Raw genomic sequence first — 19,049 nt, 5'->3', positions numbered from 1 at the left:
TTGTAAATGCCATATTTCTTGCCATATAGAGACACTACTATAGTGCTCCAAATATCTTGATTTGGAGTGTTTTATTAGGGTTGTAAATGCCCTATTATCTTGACATCTAGAGACACTACTAGAGTGCTCCAAATACCTTCATTTGGAGTGTTGTATTAGGGTTGTAAAAGCCCTATTATCTTGCCATCTGGAGACATTACTAGAGTGCTCCAAGCACCTTCAATTGGAGTGTTGTCCTAGTGTTGCAAATGCCCTATTAACTTGCAATAAGGAGACATTACTAGAGTGCTTCAAACACCTTCAATTGGAGTGTTGTATTAGGGTTGTAAATGTCCTATTATCTTGCCATCTGGAGACACTACTAGAGTGCTCCAAACACCTTCAATTAGAGTGTTGTTTTAGAGTTATAAATGCCCTATTATCTTGCCATCTAGAGACACTACTGGAGTGCTCGTAACACCGTTAATTGGAGTGTTGTATTATGGTTGTAAATGCCCTATTATCTTTGCTATATAGAGACGCTAGTAGAGTGCTTCAAACACTTTCAATTGGAGTGTCGTATTAAGATTGTAAATGCCCTATTATCTTGCCATCTGGAGACACTACTAGAGTGCTCCGAACACTTTCCATTGGAGTGTTATATGTTGGCTTTTGGAATCCTCAACTTACTCGTTTGACTGGATTTGCAAAACATACATAATTGAATTTTACAGTTTTCCTTCTTGAGATATGTGAAGGTTCATAACAACTGGTGATACAATAAATACACATCGAGGATGAATCAATGAATTACAATATAACTTCAAGGATGTCATCATGAAGCACAAGAGTATGGATAGCAAAAACATAACTCAATATTAAGGACAATTAATCTGTAAAATTGGTAAATAAGCTTGAGACTAAACGAAGTGAGGCCTGCTGTTGCAACGGTCCAGGAAACGTTGCAACGGAATAAATCAAGTCACAGAAATGACTGCGTCATATTAAATCAATTCAAGCGGCTCCAGCCGAAAGTTGAGACAGAGAACTTCCGTTGTGGAGACTGTTAAACAGTCCTTGACTATTGCATATCCAAACCTGTTCGAACTACCCTACCGTTGTAACGGTCCATAAACCATTGCAACGGTCGGGACCACTTACTTCCTTTTTTTGCAACTCTCTATAAATAGAAGCTATACCAATGTTTGAATTGACACTCTAACCGCCCCCAACTTCAATATTTCGTATTTACGGATCTAGAGAAAGCCATTGTTGCTTGTGTGCTTAAACTTCAATACTCACAATCAATCTCAAGCTTATTCAATCAATTACACGACTCATATAGTGATCCTGCGTGATCAACCCATTTATTACTTTGAGCTGTAGTGCTCACCCAGCAATCCTTGAGTCTTTAGTGCTCCTTGTTTCGGCCGTGTGACTTCTCATAATATTGCAAGGGCTCATCGGTTCCACTTTGTAATCCTTTCTCATTGGATAAAGAAAAAGCGTGCCATCTCGAAGGTCGCGGGTCCCGGAGACGTAGGCGTTACTGCCAAACTTCGTAAACAACTCTCGTATCAAGTGTCTCTAAACTCTACTCTTTACTTTATTTATTTTATACTTTTAGTTTAGGACAAAGTTATTCCAAGTTTCCGCCGAGAATAATTTTAGGACACACTCGAACTTTTATAACTTAGATTAAAATTAAAAAAAGGCACTATTCACCCCCCCCTAGGTGCCTTTGGGACCAACATTGTATTAGGGTTGTAAATGTCATATTATCTTGCTATATAGAGTCACTACTAGAGTGCTCCAAACACCTTCAATTGAAGTGTTCTATCAGGGTAGCAGATGTCTTATTATCTTGCCATATAGAGTCAATACTAGAGTGCTCCAAACACCTTCAATTGGAGTGTTGTATTAGGGTTACAACGACTTCTCATCTGTTGCCATCTATGGACACTACTAGAGTAATGCAAAGACCATCAATTGGAATGTTGTATTTGGGTTGTAACTACCCTCTTTTCTTCCCATCTGGAAACACTACTATAGTGCTGCAAAGTCCTTCAGTTGTAGTGTTGTATTAGGATTACAACTACTCTCTTCTATTGCCAAATGGAGATACTACTAAAGTGTTGCAAAAGACCTTCCATTGGAGTGTTGCATTGTTGTTGCAACTACCCTCTTCTATTGCCATCTGGACACACTAATAGTGTGATGCAAAGACCTTTAATTGGCGTGTTGTATTAGGGTTCCAACTACCATCTTCTTTTGCCATCTGGAGACACTACCAGTGTTCTACAAAAGGCATTCAATTAGAGTGTTGTATTAGGTTTGCAACCACCATTTTCTCTTGATATCTGGAGACACATTTAGTGTGCTGCAAAGACCTTCAATTGGAGTGTTGTATTGGGGTTGCAACTACCATCTTCTCTTGCCATTTGGAGACAGTACTAGAGTGCTGCAAAGACCATCAATTGGAGTGTTGTAATAGGGTTGCAATTACTCACTTCTCTTGTCATTTGGGGATACTACTAGTGTGATGCAAAGACCTTCAGTTGGAGTATTGTATTTGGGTTGCAACTATCCTCTTCTAGTGTCATCTGTAGACACTACTAGAGTGCTTCAAAAACCTACAATTGGAGTGCTGTAACAGGGTTGCAATTACTCTCTTCTCTTACCATTTGGGAACGACTAGAGGCGCCTATTGATTTTCACCCTATCAACGACTAGAGGCGGCTACAATTGTTCTACCGACTTCGTGTGGCTCAAGCAAAAGAAGGAGACAACTTACAATCTTAGGCGAAGCCGTTGATGCACGCAAGTGGGGGTGGCGGAGGTGGCTGAGGGGGTCGTGACTTGAGTGTTTTTCTTTTTTCAAAGTTGTAGTTAGTTACAGCGTAATTAGTTAGAGACAGCTAGTTAGAGACATGACTAAAGTTGGGGGACAAAATAGGAAAAGGTAGACCGGGATTATTATAATTACTCTTAAAAATTGTTAGATCATCCCGTTAATAATTCCCCACGAGAGAGTGAACGGCATCTAAATTTTGCTATGATCGGAATAAAATTTTATGACTTTAATTCACTTCAATAAAAAAAGAATTCAAAAGACAATATTGAAATGAGATTTTATGATCAGAAAACCCCTTAGCAATACGAGAGTTGATTCTTTTAAATGATGAAAGTATCCATAATTTTAGGTAAATATACAAATTGTGTCATTCTATTATCATTTATCACTACCCATAACTCTCCACCGAAAAGATGGAGAAGAAAGATTAGATGAGTAATCTTATTTTTGAAGGTTAGTCTTTTTTATGGACTAAATGAGTAATCTTAAGATACAAATCGAATTCTTGTCAAATTCGACCCATTCTATTGGGATTTCAACGGGGTGAAAGTCCTCTCAAATTCCATAAAGGGAAATCATTTCTCATTTTGCTTTTATTTCCAATCAAGAAGTTTTTTTTTTTTTTAAAAGAGAGAGAAAGAGAATCCTACTTTTGTTTTTGCTAGAAATGAATTACTTATTTACTTCCAATCACAATGTTTTAATTTTTTCGTTACTGGAGATGTTTAATGCCTGGACGCGCTTATTCAGTGTGAGATACGATCAGCTACGTTTGTAGGAAATGATTCTGTCAGAATAACAACCACATGACAATCTAAATTACTCAGATCTCAATGTATAATTTCTACACAAAGCATTAAGGGTACAAAATAATCATCACTGGCCAAGCTAAACCTTACATCTCTTCACAGAATTGACATACAAAACCTACACCTAGCAATAAATCTACACCAGCACAAACTACCGACATAAAATTAACATCCTAAGCAATGAAAGTCGCACAAGTGTTCTTCAAGGTCGTCTGGTAGGCATATTCTGAAGCCTATCTGAGACCATGTTAGGTGGTCTTACACCGCCGGCTATTGCACTTGCATAGGCAGCTGCTAATCTATTAGCAGCCATAGATGGATGGTTAGGGTTAGGGGCAGGGTTAATGTTAACTCGTTGCCGCCCTGCCATTAATTGCGACCGTTCTTGAACTAGCCTTATCCTGAGTTTGTCAGCCTGCTCTCTTACACGTGAGATGATGTTCTCTAGCTCAGAGAAAATTCCCAGTTTAGCTTCCATCTTTCGGAACTGCATTAAATGAACAAAGCTCCAAGTCATCTTATGCAAACAACTAAAAAATTAACAAATGTTAGGTCTTTTTTGATACTGAATGCATATGAAGAGCACAGACTATCCAAAATTTGTCCTTTTTTTTTTTTCTGCTGTATGTAATTTCTTCAAGATATTACAATTACCACCATCATCATCATTATTGTAATTTCTTTTGGGGGTATGGGCAGTTGGGAGTACAGAGTAGGATTTAACTGCAAATATGGGTAGGTACAAGTCTCATATTTCATGCAAGGTGAGATGCAGTTATCCTAAAAGATGTTACCTGTTTTTCAATAATAACAGTTACGAGTTGCCGGATCTGATCCTCCTCTTGCTTGGCAAGGAACTTGGACTTCACGGCAGCTGCTGCAAGAGCAGTTGTGGCAGCTCGTTTCAACCTTGCTACTTCTTTACTATCTTCTTCATTTCCATTATTAGCATTTGCGTTTGAGAGCTTCTCATCACTGCTAGTTGTTGCTTCTTTTCTTTCACATGGAGCTAGGGGATACAAAAGACCAATATTATTTCCATGCTTTCAGCAAGACCCTTAAAAATATTGTATATTACACACCACTAGCCTCTAGTTCATCAACCCATACACATCACACATCACACATCACACATCAAGTACCACAACCCTAAAAAAGGTTCCTAAATAGTGCTCTAACCAAACATCAACTCATGAACACACCAGAAGAAAGCCTTACCTGATTCTTCCAAATTCGATGTTGGCCCATTCATTTGCTCTAGTTCATGTTTGACCTCCGTGTTTTCTTCTTGTGGTTTTAATTTATTGTCTACATCCACATCACATGGTAACCCGCCTTTTTTCTCATTATTTTGTTCTTCTTTTGCATCTTCTTCTGTTGCACCAACAGCTTTTGTACTGCTAGATGGTTCCTTTTCCTTCTCAACATCATTTTCCTTTTGGGTATCAGGGACGCTGTTGTCATTATTTTTATCAGCACTGGGAGTGGCTGTTTCTTCTTTGTGAGATTCACTGCTCAGGTTTGAAGGAGTTTATTACACTAACTTGCGATAAAAGGAGATGAAATGCTTTGTACAATATTTAGACTCTCTTATAGAGCAAAATCACAAACCTAGCAGATGACGGTAATGCATTGCTGACATCATCAGCAGGAGGATCTTCTAGGATAAAGCAGTGCCGGATGGCAAGTTGGAGAGCCGGAGATGACTCTGACATGGCTTTTAGTGAAATTCGGTGACATGATGTCATGCTGTTCTCATGCTCCACTAGACCCGTTAAAAAGGACGCCTGCATGCACAGAATCAAAAGTGTTATCTTATACATGCTAAAATTTGTAATTAAGCTCAGTGTAGAAGTTTTCACTTAAATGCAAAAAAGGAACTGTTCATACCAATGCCATGACCGGGTTGCCTGCATCTGTAAAGGAACTCAGCTCTCCTTCCTCTGGCAAATATCCAACTGCTTTAAATGCATCTTTTAGCACATCAATAGCAGTTTCAGTAGTACACTCTGCCACTACACTATTATTATTTTCACCAGAAACCTTTTCAACCGTATGATCAGTATCTGATGGTTCAGCCCGAGCTACATCATCTACATTTTCCCCATCATTCTTTCCATCAGAATCCTTTTTCTCATCCGTATCCATTTTATCAGAAGCATTTTGGTCAGGTCCCTTTTTTTTGTCCTCGTTTTCTTTTCCTTTTTCTTCTGCATCCATTTTATCTTCTACCTTTTCACTTTTGATCTCATCAGTAGTTTTATCTTCACTGATATACAGGAATGGATCTTCTATGGGCATTTGAAGAAAATGAAGCATACACTGAGCCTTTGTTTTTGTGCCAACATGATCAGCTATTTCATTCCAGTTCGCCCCAAATAATTCTAAAGCTTCGAGAAGAAGTAATGTTTCCTCATCTGTCCAGGTGGCCCCACCTGCACCCTCTGCTGATTCCATTAAGATGAAATCAGCCGGTGCCATACCAGTACCAAACTTTCCCTCCGTGTAACAGTCAGTACATAGATCAAAATCAGCCTAAGAAAAGACAAATGATATAACATGTAGTTAGGAAATTTTACCAAATAATATAAATATGAGCCATTATGTCAAGGAAAAGCACCCTAAAAAAACATGAAATTTCTCGGATTTTGAAGAAATACAAGTTCACCAAATTCTAAACATATTTTGTTGTGTGCTCCTCTTAAGTACTGACAACAGCCAGTATCAAAAAGAATTATGGACTTAAATAACTAATTTACTTGGAAACGATAAGGTTGCTTCTATTATCTTACAAATACATATAATGAGGCATTGGTTTTGCATACGAATCAATGAGGAATGGAACAAGAGGTCGAAACACAAGACACCTGGTTTTAACTTCTTTCAGAATAAGAATTTTTATGCAACGTATGTGTTCTATTTCATTTTTCCAATCATAATTGAAACAGCTGGGTCAAACCACCTTTTGGGATAAAAAAAGAAGGAATAGGTACTTATAAAAGCAAGTAACCTGAGTCCGACAGTGGTACCGTTTCCTTGAACAATCAGCTTGGCAGGAATTGCAATGGTACTCAATTGAGGGCTCTGTCAAGGCCGCAGAATCCTCTGCAAGACCTGGTTCAGGAAGCACACCTCGTACTGGAGCCAGTGCAGGCTGTGATACAGCCTCTACTTTCTTGGGAATTGGAACAGACATCAGATGCGGCTGACTTGTCTCAAATTGGTACAACTTCTCGACCAAAGACGCATCTTTTTTATCTCCTTTTGCATCCTCTTCATTTTTGGAAGTATCTTCTCCAGTTGGGAGAAAGGGGTGGAAATTAATCAAACCCCAATGGTCTAAGAATTCCATTACCTCCTGCCATGAATCTGGATCCTCCTTGGATAATTCAGTTAAGTCTTTGAGCTCGATTTGAGATTCTGGATTTGAGTGAAACTTATTCATGATGGAATTTCTGATTATCACGTATAACTCAGGTGTTCTTTTTTCGGATTTCCCATCAAAGAAAGAGACTAAGGTTTGCTTCTCTATTTCATGGATTTCCTTCCATGTGAACCAACCTGCACATATTACAAGTACCTATTAAAAGCATATTTACAATGTTGTGATACAAGTACTTCTCTGTAGAATGATTTACACTCTTTTAGGTAAGTGCACTTTTCTTTATTAATAGCTAAGTATTAATCTATGTTCTTGCATGACAAATTTTCATGACTGAATCTGCCTCTAACCTTCTGTAGGAGACTGCAAGAACAATAATAGTAAGATGCAAATTGTATTCTCTTTCTTATTGAAGTCTCTTGCAATAAAATTGGAAATGTATTAAGTATCCTATAGACAACCGAACTTACCACCATATAGACAACCGAACTTGCTACATACGTAGTTTGAAGTTGAAAATTTTAAAGAGAAGCTCACGGAAACAGCTAAGTTTTGAAATTTGAGGGAAAAAATTATCTCACCAGCAAAGGTCGGTACCACATGCACATCCTTCCCGCGAGACTTCACCGCCTCAAATTCTAAATTCACCGCATTTTCCTCCTCTTCCCTCCTCACTGCTAACGGATCGTCGACCTCTTCATCCACCATTGTAAGATCCAAGCCTGAACCAGCTGAAGCTGCTCCGTTCAAGTCGATCATCAGTTCTTTCTCATACATCCTGCTCGGCCCCGCAACAGACCCGCTAGCAGCTGAACCCCCGAGCTTGTTGGGGGACTGACGAGCACGGGTTAACGGGCCGGAGTGGTGAGATTGAAAAAGCATGTGATGAGGGAGAGAACTAGGGTTTCTGTCCTTGGACTGGCGCTTGGAAGGAGTGTTAAACGCGGCGGAGAGGTTGGAGAGAGCTGATAGAGCCGCTGTCGCAGCCTTACGCTTAGGGTTTCCAGCTCTCCGGCGATGATTTGAGGCTTCCGCAGGCGGCGGCGGCGCCGCCGGAGCGGGGTCGCTTGATTTGCTCTCCATTTTGTCACAGATGGGTTGGTCTTTTCTTTTCTTTGTTTTTTTTTTTTTTGAGAGGAAAAGACGAGCTGGGAAAAGAAACAGTAGACAGGGTAGGCTGGTAGCTGACTGTCTCACAGTCAGAAGAACGTTACGCATTTTTCACACGGTGTCTCGTTCTTCTTTATTTTTTTTTGGGTTAATTTTCTACATATTCTTTCTCAATTTCCTATTTACCCCTACACTCTTTGTTATCTTTAATATATCCCTTAACTCTTTTTATTTTTTCCTATTTACCCATAGAGTTATTAACTCACATTTAAAATATTATTAAAATTTATCTTTTTCCATTATACCCTTACTTTTATTTATAAAATTTTGTATGTTATTACCAGTAGCTTGAATAAATTTGATAATACCATTCAGTTAGCAATTATTAGTTGCTTGAATATTTGTAGGTGTTTTATCATTGAGTAAATTTGTTGGTGCCAGTACTTTATTAGAATTTGGCCGATGGCGCATCCTTGTATCAGCCAAATTCAATATAAATTCAATCTCCCTTGGAGCTTAGCAATGGAAGGACACAGATACATCATGTATGGTCAACTGTTGCATCTCACCCAAGTTAGAAATTAGAATCATTCCTCGAGGTGGACGATGGGTTATTTTTAATAACTTGTTCTTCTTCAAAAGCCTTTTGCCAAACCAAAATAGAATATATATCAAGCGAGGGTATTTTATTGCATTGAAAAATGAGATTTGAATTGAGATATGGAGCACACTTTAAAGAAGATTCATTCGCCAAAATCAAGATTTCATAATTTAGCAGGAACTACTGGGCGAAAGTTGTCAAGATTTATTCTGCTAAAACGAGGAGTAATAAAATAGAAGAAAAGATAGGGATGCTTCATTGCGACACTGACAAAAGGGGATTCTCTATGCATCTATACCGGCCAAATTTACTCAGATATTGGTACCATAAAATTAATTCAACGATAATGTGCCTGCAAGTTTATTCAAACTACTAATTCAATTAAACGACATTATCAAATTTATCACGTACAACAAATTTATTCAAGCTACTGGTAATAACATACTTATTACCAAAATTTTATAAGTAAGAGTAAGGGTATAATGGGAAAAGATAGATCTTAATAATATTTTAAATGTGAGTTAATAACTCTATAGGTAAATAGGAAAAAATAGAAAGAGTTAAGGGATATATTAAAGATAACAAAGAGTGTAGGGGTAAATAGGAAATTGAGGAAGTCTTGAAGGATAAATAGAAAATTAACCCTTTTTTTTTTGGGATTTTTGTTTTGTTTTACTTTTACAGCTTAAATCTAATTCTTTTGTAAGAGGAAATACCTTATTTTGTTTTTACCGTAATTTGTTCTCGCTCCCAAGTCACAAGAACGCCGGTAAAAAAACACGTTAAATATTCTGGCATTCTAAAAAAGTTATGAATGCTGGATTTGTCAATTTTAAAACAGTTTTGTGTTAGATTGCGTCAGTGCCGTAAAAAACGTCTATTTAGATCAATTAATCGGTCGATTAGTCCTTAGCGGTAATCAAACTATTACATATTTTTTTCTGATTAATCGGTTGATTATTTCTGATTAATCGGTTGACGTTATTTTGTCCGTCCGATAATTGCATACCGTTATTTACAACACTAGATTATGTACAGTGTTATTTGTTCATATTATATAGGGTAAATTTTGTCGGAGGTCACTGAACTTTAGTCTTTGTTACTAATTGGTCACTCAAGTTTGTTTTGTATCTTGATAGTCATTTAACTTTCAATTTGTTTCAATCAAATCACTGTGTAACTATTTTTGTTTAAAATAATGATAAAATATGACATAGCAGTCTATTCAGCATATTTAATAAATTATGCAACTTATTTGGGGCCATGAAGTATTTCTCACCCACTTTCTCTCTTTCTTTTTCCTCTCTTCCAGCACGTCTATACTCTGCACTTGTTTATCTTTGTTTTCTCGGCCATCCATTGCCAAGGTGTCTCTCCATTATATTCCATACACAAGTACATAACAAATTCTAGCTAATTCAAAAATCTTCTATTAAATCAATTTAATTCAAAAGGCTACTCTCTTATTCTATTGAACTCTTTCCATCTTCTACCTGATCAAAGTATAAGAAATAAGGGTATAACATTTATATCAATTAAAACACTATGTTCTAGCTTACCTTCATTTTTTAAGTAAATAACCACTTCTTTATTTCATTTGAAATTTCGTTTAAGCCAAACCCTAACAAGCGTCCAGCTTTCACAACGAGAAAATAAGAGAAACTCTGATTGCTTGATCTGTTGCTTTAGAGCAGGCACGATGTGTGAAGTTTGGGAATAGGGTGGAACTCAGATCCCTTGTGGCGAAAGCTTGTTTCAGTGAAGAACGACATCAATGAATGACTGGGTAAAAAAAAAAACAACAAAGTAGAAATGTGCTGGAATAGATTTTTCCTCGATTAGATCTTAATAAAAAATCATATAATATTTTAAAATTGGCTCTTTTTTTTATTAGCTGCATTGTGCTTTTAATTTTTTTTTTTTTTGGATAATTCAGTTTGATTGTGGCTTAGAGGATGGAATAAGGAGTTTAGTTCTCATTATTTCATCAAACGAATATTGATTGAGCTGGATTAATATGACATAAGTCGATCTTTAGGCTGGCCTAAATTAAACCACTTCACATTGTGGTATAATATTATTGCACGTTATGGCTTAACTCGAATGATTATAATAATATAATTAGTATATTATTATTAATAATATATTTTTAGTATATAATTATATAATTAATATCTTATATTATTAATATATAAAATAATTTTAATAATAATATTATATAATTAGTATCTTTTAATTAATAATTATTATTAATATATAATTATATAATTAATATGTTATCTTGTTAATATATTAAATAATAATTATAATAACATTATAATATATTATAGTTATTATTAATATATTAATATTATATAATTATCATCTTATTATTAATAATTATTAATAATATATAATTAATATCTTATATTGTTAATGTACTAAATAATTATTATAATAATGTTATAATATATTCTAGTTATTATTAATATATTAATATTATATAATTAGTATCATATTATTAATAATTATTAATAATATATAATTATATAATTAAGATTTATATTGATATTATATTAAATAATTTTATAAAAAAATTATAATATATTGTAGTTATTATTAATATATTAGTATTATATAATTAGTATCTTATTATTAATAATTATTTTTAATATATAAGTATATAATTAATATCATATTGTTAATATATTAAATAATTATTATAATAATATTATAATATATTATAGCTATTAGAGGAGGAATCCACTTACACGCTTGTTTGGTGACACCGAATTACACTCTACATTTTCAAAATTTTCAAAGTCCAAAGAGTCAATCCAAATCGTTCAACATGATTAATATATTAAAATGTGCTTGCAGATCAAATTTTTCATTTTTTTTCATTTTTTTTATTATGTATTAAGTATTTTACAAAATCGTTGTTTTTAGACCATTGAATTTTTATACCCATCTTAATAAATAGTAAAAAAATTCAAAAAAAATATAAAATTTGATATGCAAACACATTTTAATATATGTATCATGTTGAACGAATTGAATCGACTGTTTGGATTTTTTAAAATATAGGGTGTAATCCGGTGTCACCAAAAAAAGAGTGTAAGTGGATCCCTCCTCTAGTTATTATTAAGATATTAGTATTATATAATTAGTTTCTTGTTATTAATATATAATTAATATCTTATATTGCTAATATATTAAATAATTATTATAATATATTATAGTTATTATTAATATATTAATACTATACAATTAGTATATTATTATTAATAATTAACTAATTTAGGCTTCTGAAACTTTAGTCCTCCACCAACTCTAATCAAACAAAAAATATTTTAAGCCATGATCTAACTTTAGACCTCAACCAAACATGAATAATTTAGACTGGTCTAAGTTGAAATAATTAATTTAGGTCTCTTGAGCTTTAGTCCACAACCAAACACCATTTCTAGTATTAACGAAAGAGCGATCATTTTACAGTGTTTACCCGGCATCAAATGACCATCAAGTCTTAGTATTGATACTTTTAAGTAAAATAAAAAAATCATCAATGAAATTATGAACTTAACTATTTATTTATACCATAATAAAAAAATATAAACCAAAACACTCTAGTTCTGAGAGAATTCGAAAATTACCTAAGCCGCCAAATGCCTTTGCGGCCTCAAAGACTGGAGGGCACCCATTAGCCCTGCAACCCCAGTCTAAAGGCCTCCAAATAATTTAGCGCCCCTTTTTATTTTTTTACAAAAAATTTATTAACAAAATATTGTCCGTTTATAGATGAGACAAAAAACTAAAAAACAAAAATGACATTCTCTGCAATATCATTTGTCCGTTTATATATGAGATTATTTATTAACCTTGCTCTTTGTGCAAAAAAAAAAAAAGAGGGGGCCACTAAAACATTTGGAGACTCCTAAACTGGGACTATAAGACTAATTGGCGACCCTCAGTCTTTGAGGCCACTAAACAGTTTAGCGGCCTAGATGAATATGGAATTCTCACCAAACTGAAGTGTTTGGGTTTATTATTTTGTGATTATGGTACAAATAAAAATTTTGGATTTACGAATATGGACTAAACTTTGATTTCATACTAAAATATTAAGTCTTCAAACGAGAAATGGTTGTCAAATCTTGTTACCAGTATTTTATTTTAAGATAATAATAATTATTATTATAACATAATACAACATAATATACTACAATAAGATTGATTTTTAAATAAAGAAGTACTTAAATTATTTAATATTAGAAGATTTGAAACATAATAAAACAAACGCAAGTCTAAAAGATATAATGGAGTTAAAGTTAGGGAATTAAAATGGCAGTGTTTCTAAATGAAAAGTTCATGCATGCAGGGAACTTGAGCAAAATTCTCATCAGCTTCACAGTGTGTTATGGCCGAATTTTTATTTATTTATATCATTTAAAAAAAATTAAATAACCACGATTTAAAAAAAAATCACCACGTTCAATTAGAAAAGTTTAATCAAATGAGATTTTAATTTGATCGAATAAGTATTCTCCTGCCTTGATTTTTTTTCTCTACCAGGTCCTTGAATACCCAGCAGTTATTTGCATGAATTTTTAACAGATCTGGGGATTTCAATCGAAAAAACAAAGAACGTGTCCGCAGTTTGATACTGCGGATGAGGTGAATTTTTTTTAAAAAATTATAGTTATTTAGTTTAATTTCTTTTAAAATAGTATAAATAAAAATTTTGGGTTTATGGGTTGAGGAAAATTCTCGTTAGTTTGTTGGATGGACTTTCGATCGCAACTGTCTGATGTACTTTATAATATGTGCTTCTTTAATATTTGTGCGCATTGTTTTAATATTCAAGCGTGTAAGAATTGTAAATCAAATCAGATGGTTCCAAGCATATGCAGGATTTTCATCAGAGTAGGACAAGAAATTATCGAATTGGATATAAATAGCTAATCAAATTGGATTTAAATTATTGAAACGTGTTTAAACCCATTAGATTGGAAGTAACTCTCATATTATGTAATCGGGTTTAATCACTAAGATAAATTTGTCAGCGGAGTCAAGAGAAAGGAAATCGCGATAATGGGTTGCGCGATTTTCTTTTTCAATTGTGCAAATTTTAAACAAAATAGATTGCATATGACTTAATTTCTAAAGGAAATTGATTGCGTTTTACTTAATTTCTAAACAAAATGAACGCTTGCACAATTTTTTTTTTTTCGAGACTAGTTTCTAGAGTAAAGCAAAAGCCTAAAATCCAGTATCTGAAAACTGATTTTGAATTTTCAAGATAGAGCAACTTATCCTAGCATTAGATCCAGCACTAATTCTAAGGTCCAAGCAGACATTGAACAAATTTAGATCTAATACTTATCCGACGCACCCGCTTTCCTAAGAATAAGATCGGTTATTATTATTTAAATTACCATTGGTATAGAAAATCAATTCAAAATTGTTATTTTTACCATCTTCACAATTAAAAAAATTGTTTAACAATTTTTTTATAAAATTCAACTTTTACCAGGATTGAACTACAATTCTAGCTTGGGGTATGACACTTTGAAACTGCAATCCCAATTGTGATACCTCCAGTTCAAATTATCGTTGTTTTATTTTTTATCATCTTAAAATCGCAGTTTGAAATTATTATAATAAAAATAGAATTTCTCAAAAACAGAAAAGTTTTTTTTTAGGATATAAAACTAAAATTTTGGAAGAATCAGGGCTATTTTTGAGAGAGAAAACATGGCTATTTAAATTGGACAAGTGTCCTCCCGGGTACTGTCAAAGATTATTCTCACTTTACGGTTGAGATTAGCTCTCAGTCGCTTTGAGATTCGGACTAGCGTGGGCAGTATTATTAAGCTTTGAGATTCGCGCCAAGTTAAAAAGAACGGTTCAGATCCACTAATTGTAAAAGATTCCCTATTACGAGCGTAGACCTGTTGACTTGTCGTAGAATAGAGCGGGTCTATTTGTGGCACAAAATAGACCCGAAACCCTCATCTTTTAGTTCCAAGTTCCAAGTTCCAAGTAGAACACATCTCCCCTCAAATCCCGTCTTGCACCGTTTCCTTCCTCTCGCTAATGGCGTTTTCGCTAAAGTACCTTGATGCATTGGCGGTGGTCTCCATCTCCTTTGCCACGGCGCTCCTATGCGAAGCCATTTCTTGGCTTTTGATCTATCGAACCTCCTCCTACAAATCTCTCCGTCAATCCATCGATCGCGCGTCAAAGAAACTCGATATGCTCAAATCGCCTTCCAACAAGTCCGCTTCCAATTCGAAGAAATTGGATCGGGTCGAGAGTTCCCTCAAGGGATCAACCCGCGATCTGTCTCTTGCGAAGTTCAAATCTGGAGGGGTTGTTGCGGTTGTCTTGCTTGTGGTGTTTGGGCTCTTGAATTCCATGTTCGAAGGGAAAATAGTTGCGAAATTACCTTTCGAGCCGATCCCTTTTGTTAGAAAAATGAGCCACAGAGGTTTACATGGGACTGATTGGACGGATTGCTCTATGGTGTTCTTATACTTCCTTTGTTCGATCAGTATCAGGACCAATTTGCAAAAGTATTTGGGCTTTGCGCCTCCTAGAGGGGCTGCTGGTGGAGGGCTCTTCCCCATGCCAGATCAGAAGATGAACTAGCGAGATCTTGATTCGTTCTAGCTTAATTTGGGGTATGATATTGCTAACATTTTGTCCTTTTGGCCATTTAATGTGTTAATCTAATTGAATAGGATACTATAAGAATTAGGTCAACCACCAAAGTCATGTGGCTTTTCCTAATTTATAACTGGTGCCAAATTTGGTATTTGGTTGAAGTAGCTGAATACAAAGGTCTTGTTTTATCACATTACTGTTTGCAAATTTTAGTTGTTGTAGAAGTTTATAGCATTATACTGATCAGATTTCTGCTCCATGGCCAATCAAGCTGTCAATGTATTCTGGCATGGCACATGGTTGTGCAAATTTTGTACTTGGGGTAGTCCCACTTTTTACAAACCTTAGGTTTAGAGCTCTAATTGATGATTTGTGAGATTGCATTTGCTTAGGTTCTGTTAGGATGTGTAAACTTTAGTTAATGTTCAATTGCAGAACATATTTTCGGCTCATCAGTTTGGCTAGTCTATGGATGAATCCAAACAATTCAATTCAATTTCAGCAAGTGTTTGGAGTGAAATAAAGAGGGCTCATCAATTCTTTTGGTCAACTAATTTGATTATGATGCCCTAATTTAGCCAGAAAAACCTTAGTTAAACTCTATCTTTTTCAGTAGCAATAATGATACAGCCTTTTATGGTTCTAAATCAAATCAGGAACTGAGATTTGTTATAAGGGAGAATGCCATCTTTTAATTTTGAATTATGTGATTGATTATATAATTCTGTTGACCTCGGCATTTCCATTTTACAATTTTGTGCAGATGTGGTGTTGGCTCACTGAGAAGCTGATCTTTGAAAGAAGAGCTAAATAGTGTTACAAATTTCAATTATGAACAAGTATTGTAGTGCATTGCGGCAAATAATTTTTTTTCCTTCTAATTTTCCTAATAATTAATTTAGTTTCTGATGGTCTGTTTGCCAATAGTTCATTATGTTACTCCATTTATAAGACCATAATATTTGTGCAATATTTTTTTTGGACATGCACATATTCACTCGTCATATTTGTTTTTCTAGCATTTGTTAAACTTTTTCCATAGATGTTTCCTGATGATTTTTGTATTCATGTTTGTCTCATGCTGTGATGGATGTTTCAATTGGTAGCTATAAAATTGGTGTTAGAGCATGTGTTCCACCTACAAATAGGGGTGCAAACGGATCCGATACGGATCGGATAGTGGTAAAACCATGTCCATATCCGTTTTTATTGTTCGGATACGGATTGGATATTAGACGGATACGAATCGGATATCCGTAGAAATATACATAAATATTTTTCATAATATATATTAAATTATATGGTATATATCTACTATTCGGACATGGATAATTAAAATTCAAAACCATATTCGTATTCATATCCGCATGGATATTTGGATATCAGATATCCATATCAAATTTTCGGATACGGTTGGATATTATCTGTTTGCACCCCTACCTGCAAATCAATTGCAATTGTTTGCGGAACAGTTGCTGTATCTAATTCAAGAATGTAGCTAATTGCAAATTTAATGAGTTTCTTTCAATTATGCCGTAATTGTAAAGGCTATTTGTAGGAACGAAAATATTATAATATTTAATACTAAGTCTCATAAATTAAAATTGTGGTGAATAATACGGGTAAAATTGGTTTGATCTTGTATAAAGAGTAATCGCCAAAATTGCTGATTAGGCCGAATTTTTTTTATTTATAATAAGCATTATCTCATTAGAGTCAATCGATAATAGATTCCAGTGTTCTAAATAGCGCGTTATAGCGGCGTTATAGTGTTTTTGGACCCTAAATGTTAAGCTATGATATCAAACCCCCCTATTTGAGTTACGGACGTTATAACGGTAATAGCAGTCTGCTATAGCGCATAGCGTGTAGCGCAAATAGCGCGCGCTATGCAACATGAGCTGTTTTTTTTTCTTCAATTTATATGGGTTTTAAATAAAGACTCAGATTGGATTTTAACCGTGATTTTTTTTTGCAATTGACGTACTAAGCTTTATATTAAATTAATAATTATTAAATGATCTATAAAACAAAATCAAATAAGGAAGCTACAGTGCGCTATGCAACATGAGCTGTTTTTTTTTTCTTTCAATTTATATGGGCTTTAAATAAAGGCTTAGATTGGATTTTAACCGTGATTTTTTTTTTTGCAAATGACGTACTGCTTTATATTAAACTATTAATTATTAAATAAGAGATCCATCAAACGAAATCAAATAAGGAAGCTATAGCGTGCTATGCAACATGAGCTGTTTTTTTTTTCTTTTCAATTTATATGAGCTTTAAATAAAGACTCAGATTATATTTCTTGAAATAACAAAATGATACTTACTATATGGTAGTTTGAATATTTTGAATAGATTAAGATAGTTAATTATGCCATGATATCTAGGTTATTTTGAAATTTAAATAGAAAAAGATAGATTATGTCATGATGCTGAATATATTTTTAATATAAAAAGATCGATAATTTATTATATTAGTATTACTATGGATATTTTGAGTCGCAATTTGGACTTTGTATTGGTTCAATATGAATATTATAATTTTTTAATTAATTTGTTGTTATTTATTGTTCTATGAGACTTAGATAATATTGATATTTAGTACAAATATATGATATAATATTTATAAAAATAAAAAAAATGCTATGTGGTATAGCTTTCGCTATAGCGGCGCTATTCGCTATAGCTTTTTTTGTAGGTTTCCCGCTATGACGCGATAATCGCTATTTAGAACCTTGATAGATTCTATTTGAGCAAAGTTTAAGTGCTATGGATAGCATAAAGTCTTCCGTGCTATTGTCTCAAAAACTTCTCGTATAAATTTTAAATTTTGATTCAAGTAGTTCAGTAAATTGATTATATAATGAACTTGTAGAATATCAATTTTTATTTTTTTACTATTTTTTATGATTTATGAATATAACAAAAATAACCTAAAATGTTGGCAATTTTATTTTAATTTTAAGTTATTTTTTTTATAAAAATTGATATTCTACAAGATCATTATATAACCAACTTATTGAGCTACTTAGATCGAAGTTCGAATTTATACGATATTTTTTTTAAAATAATATTACAAGAGAGCTTATGCTATCTATAGCACCTAATCTTTACTCATTCTATTTTGCAATCTCAACATTTGAAAAAATAAGTTGTATATTTAAGCACCGAGATGAGTAAGATTTCTTGAAAGAAACGGGTGATCTAGGATTTTTGGGCTTAGTGGGCCTGTTCTTTCTTTTACATGAAACTGTGTTGAGAGCTCTTTCATCAAACAAATATTCAATTATAACTAGCTAGCACCAGTGTGTACACTCTGGTAGTTGCAGTGGATCATCAAAGAATCACGGCAGATCACGTACCATTCTATTTCTAGCCGTGACCTTCATTAATCATTATTGGAATTCTTACTAGTTAATGGTAATGGGGCTTAATTCATCCTTTCTATTATTTCAATCCAACCATCCAAAGAATGTCGTTAAATAACTTCTTCACCACTGTGTATGTGTGGTCACAAATTCCAAAGGATGATATATTCATTATTCTCTGATAGCAGGTTTGACCATTTATTCCGGTGCTCAATGTTTCTTTATGATATAGATCTCGATATATAGAGGTTGAGATTTACTACTGTATTAATTATCTCAAGCAAAATGTTTAA

General features: G+C 33.9%; 2 protein-coding genes across 2 annotated transcripts; one reads left to right on the top strand and one right to left on the bottom strand.

Annotated features, from left to right (window-relative positions):
• Positions 1–3,626: 3,626 nt before the first annotated feature.
• Positions 3,627–8,278, bottom strand: CHB3 (DNA-binding family protein). The gene is made up of 7 exons (XM_078314833.1): positions 7,606–8,278; positions 6,653–7,203; positions 5,533–6,177; positions 5,254–5,429; positions 4,861–5,153; positions 4,437–4,651; positions 3,627–4,129 (listed from the first exon to the last, which is right to left on the bottom strand). The coding sequence occupies exons 1-7, from the start codon at positions 8,240–8,242 to the stop codon at positions 3,845–3,847; spliced, it is 2,802 nt and encodes a 933-aa protein (XP_078170959.1). The 5' UTR covers positions 8,243–8,278; the 3' UTR covers positions 3,627–3,844.
• Positions 8,279–14,675: 6,397 nt separating this feature from the next.
• On the top strand, positions 14,676–16,374 carry LOC144565277 (uncharacterized). The gene is made up of 2 exons (XM_078314989.1): positions 14,676–15,400; positions 16,147–16,374. The coding sequence occupies exon 1, from the start codon at positions 14,814–14,816 to the stop codon at positions 15,366–15,368; it is 555 nt and encodes a 184-aa protein (XP_078171115.1). The 5' UTR covers positions 14,676–14,813; the 3' UTR covers positions 15,369–15,400; positions 16,147–16,374.
• The last annotated feature ends 2,675 nt before the right edge of the window (positions 16,375–19,049 follow it).

Source organism: Carex rostrata, chromosome 14 (assembly GCF_964058835.1).
Source record: "Carex rostrata chromosome 14, lpCarRost1.2, whole genome shotgun sequence".
NCBI classification, from domain to species: Eukaryota; Viridiplantae; Streptophyta; class Magnoliopsida; order Poales; family Cyperaceae; genus Carex; species Carex rostrata.
Note: the sequence above shows the minus strand (reverse complement) of the source record. Positions and strands in the feature narration are given on the sequence as shown.

Excerpts from the sequence above, each read along its gene's own strand:
- CHB3 (XM_078314833.1), bottom strand. The coding sequence starts at position 8,242 with ATGCGTAACGTTCTTCTGACTGTGAGACAGTCAGCTACCAGCCTACCC. Across the intron at positions 4,652-4,860 it reads ATCGAATTTGGAAGAATCAG|CTCCATGTGAAAGAAAAGAA; the intron begins GTAAGGCTTTCT and ends TGTATCCCCTAG. Across the intron at positions 4,130-4,436 it reads CTGTTATTATTGAAAAACAG|TTCCGAAAGATGGAAGCTAA; the intron begins GTAACATCTTTT and ends CATTTAATGCAG.
- LOC144565277 (XM_078314989.1), top strand. The coding sequence starts at position 14,814 with ATGGCGTTTTCGCTAAAGTACCTTGATGCATTGGCGGTGGTCTCCATC.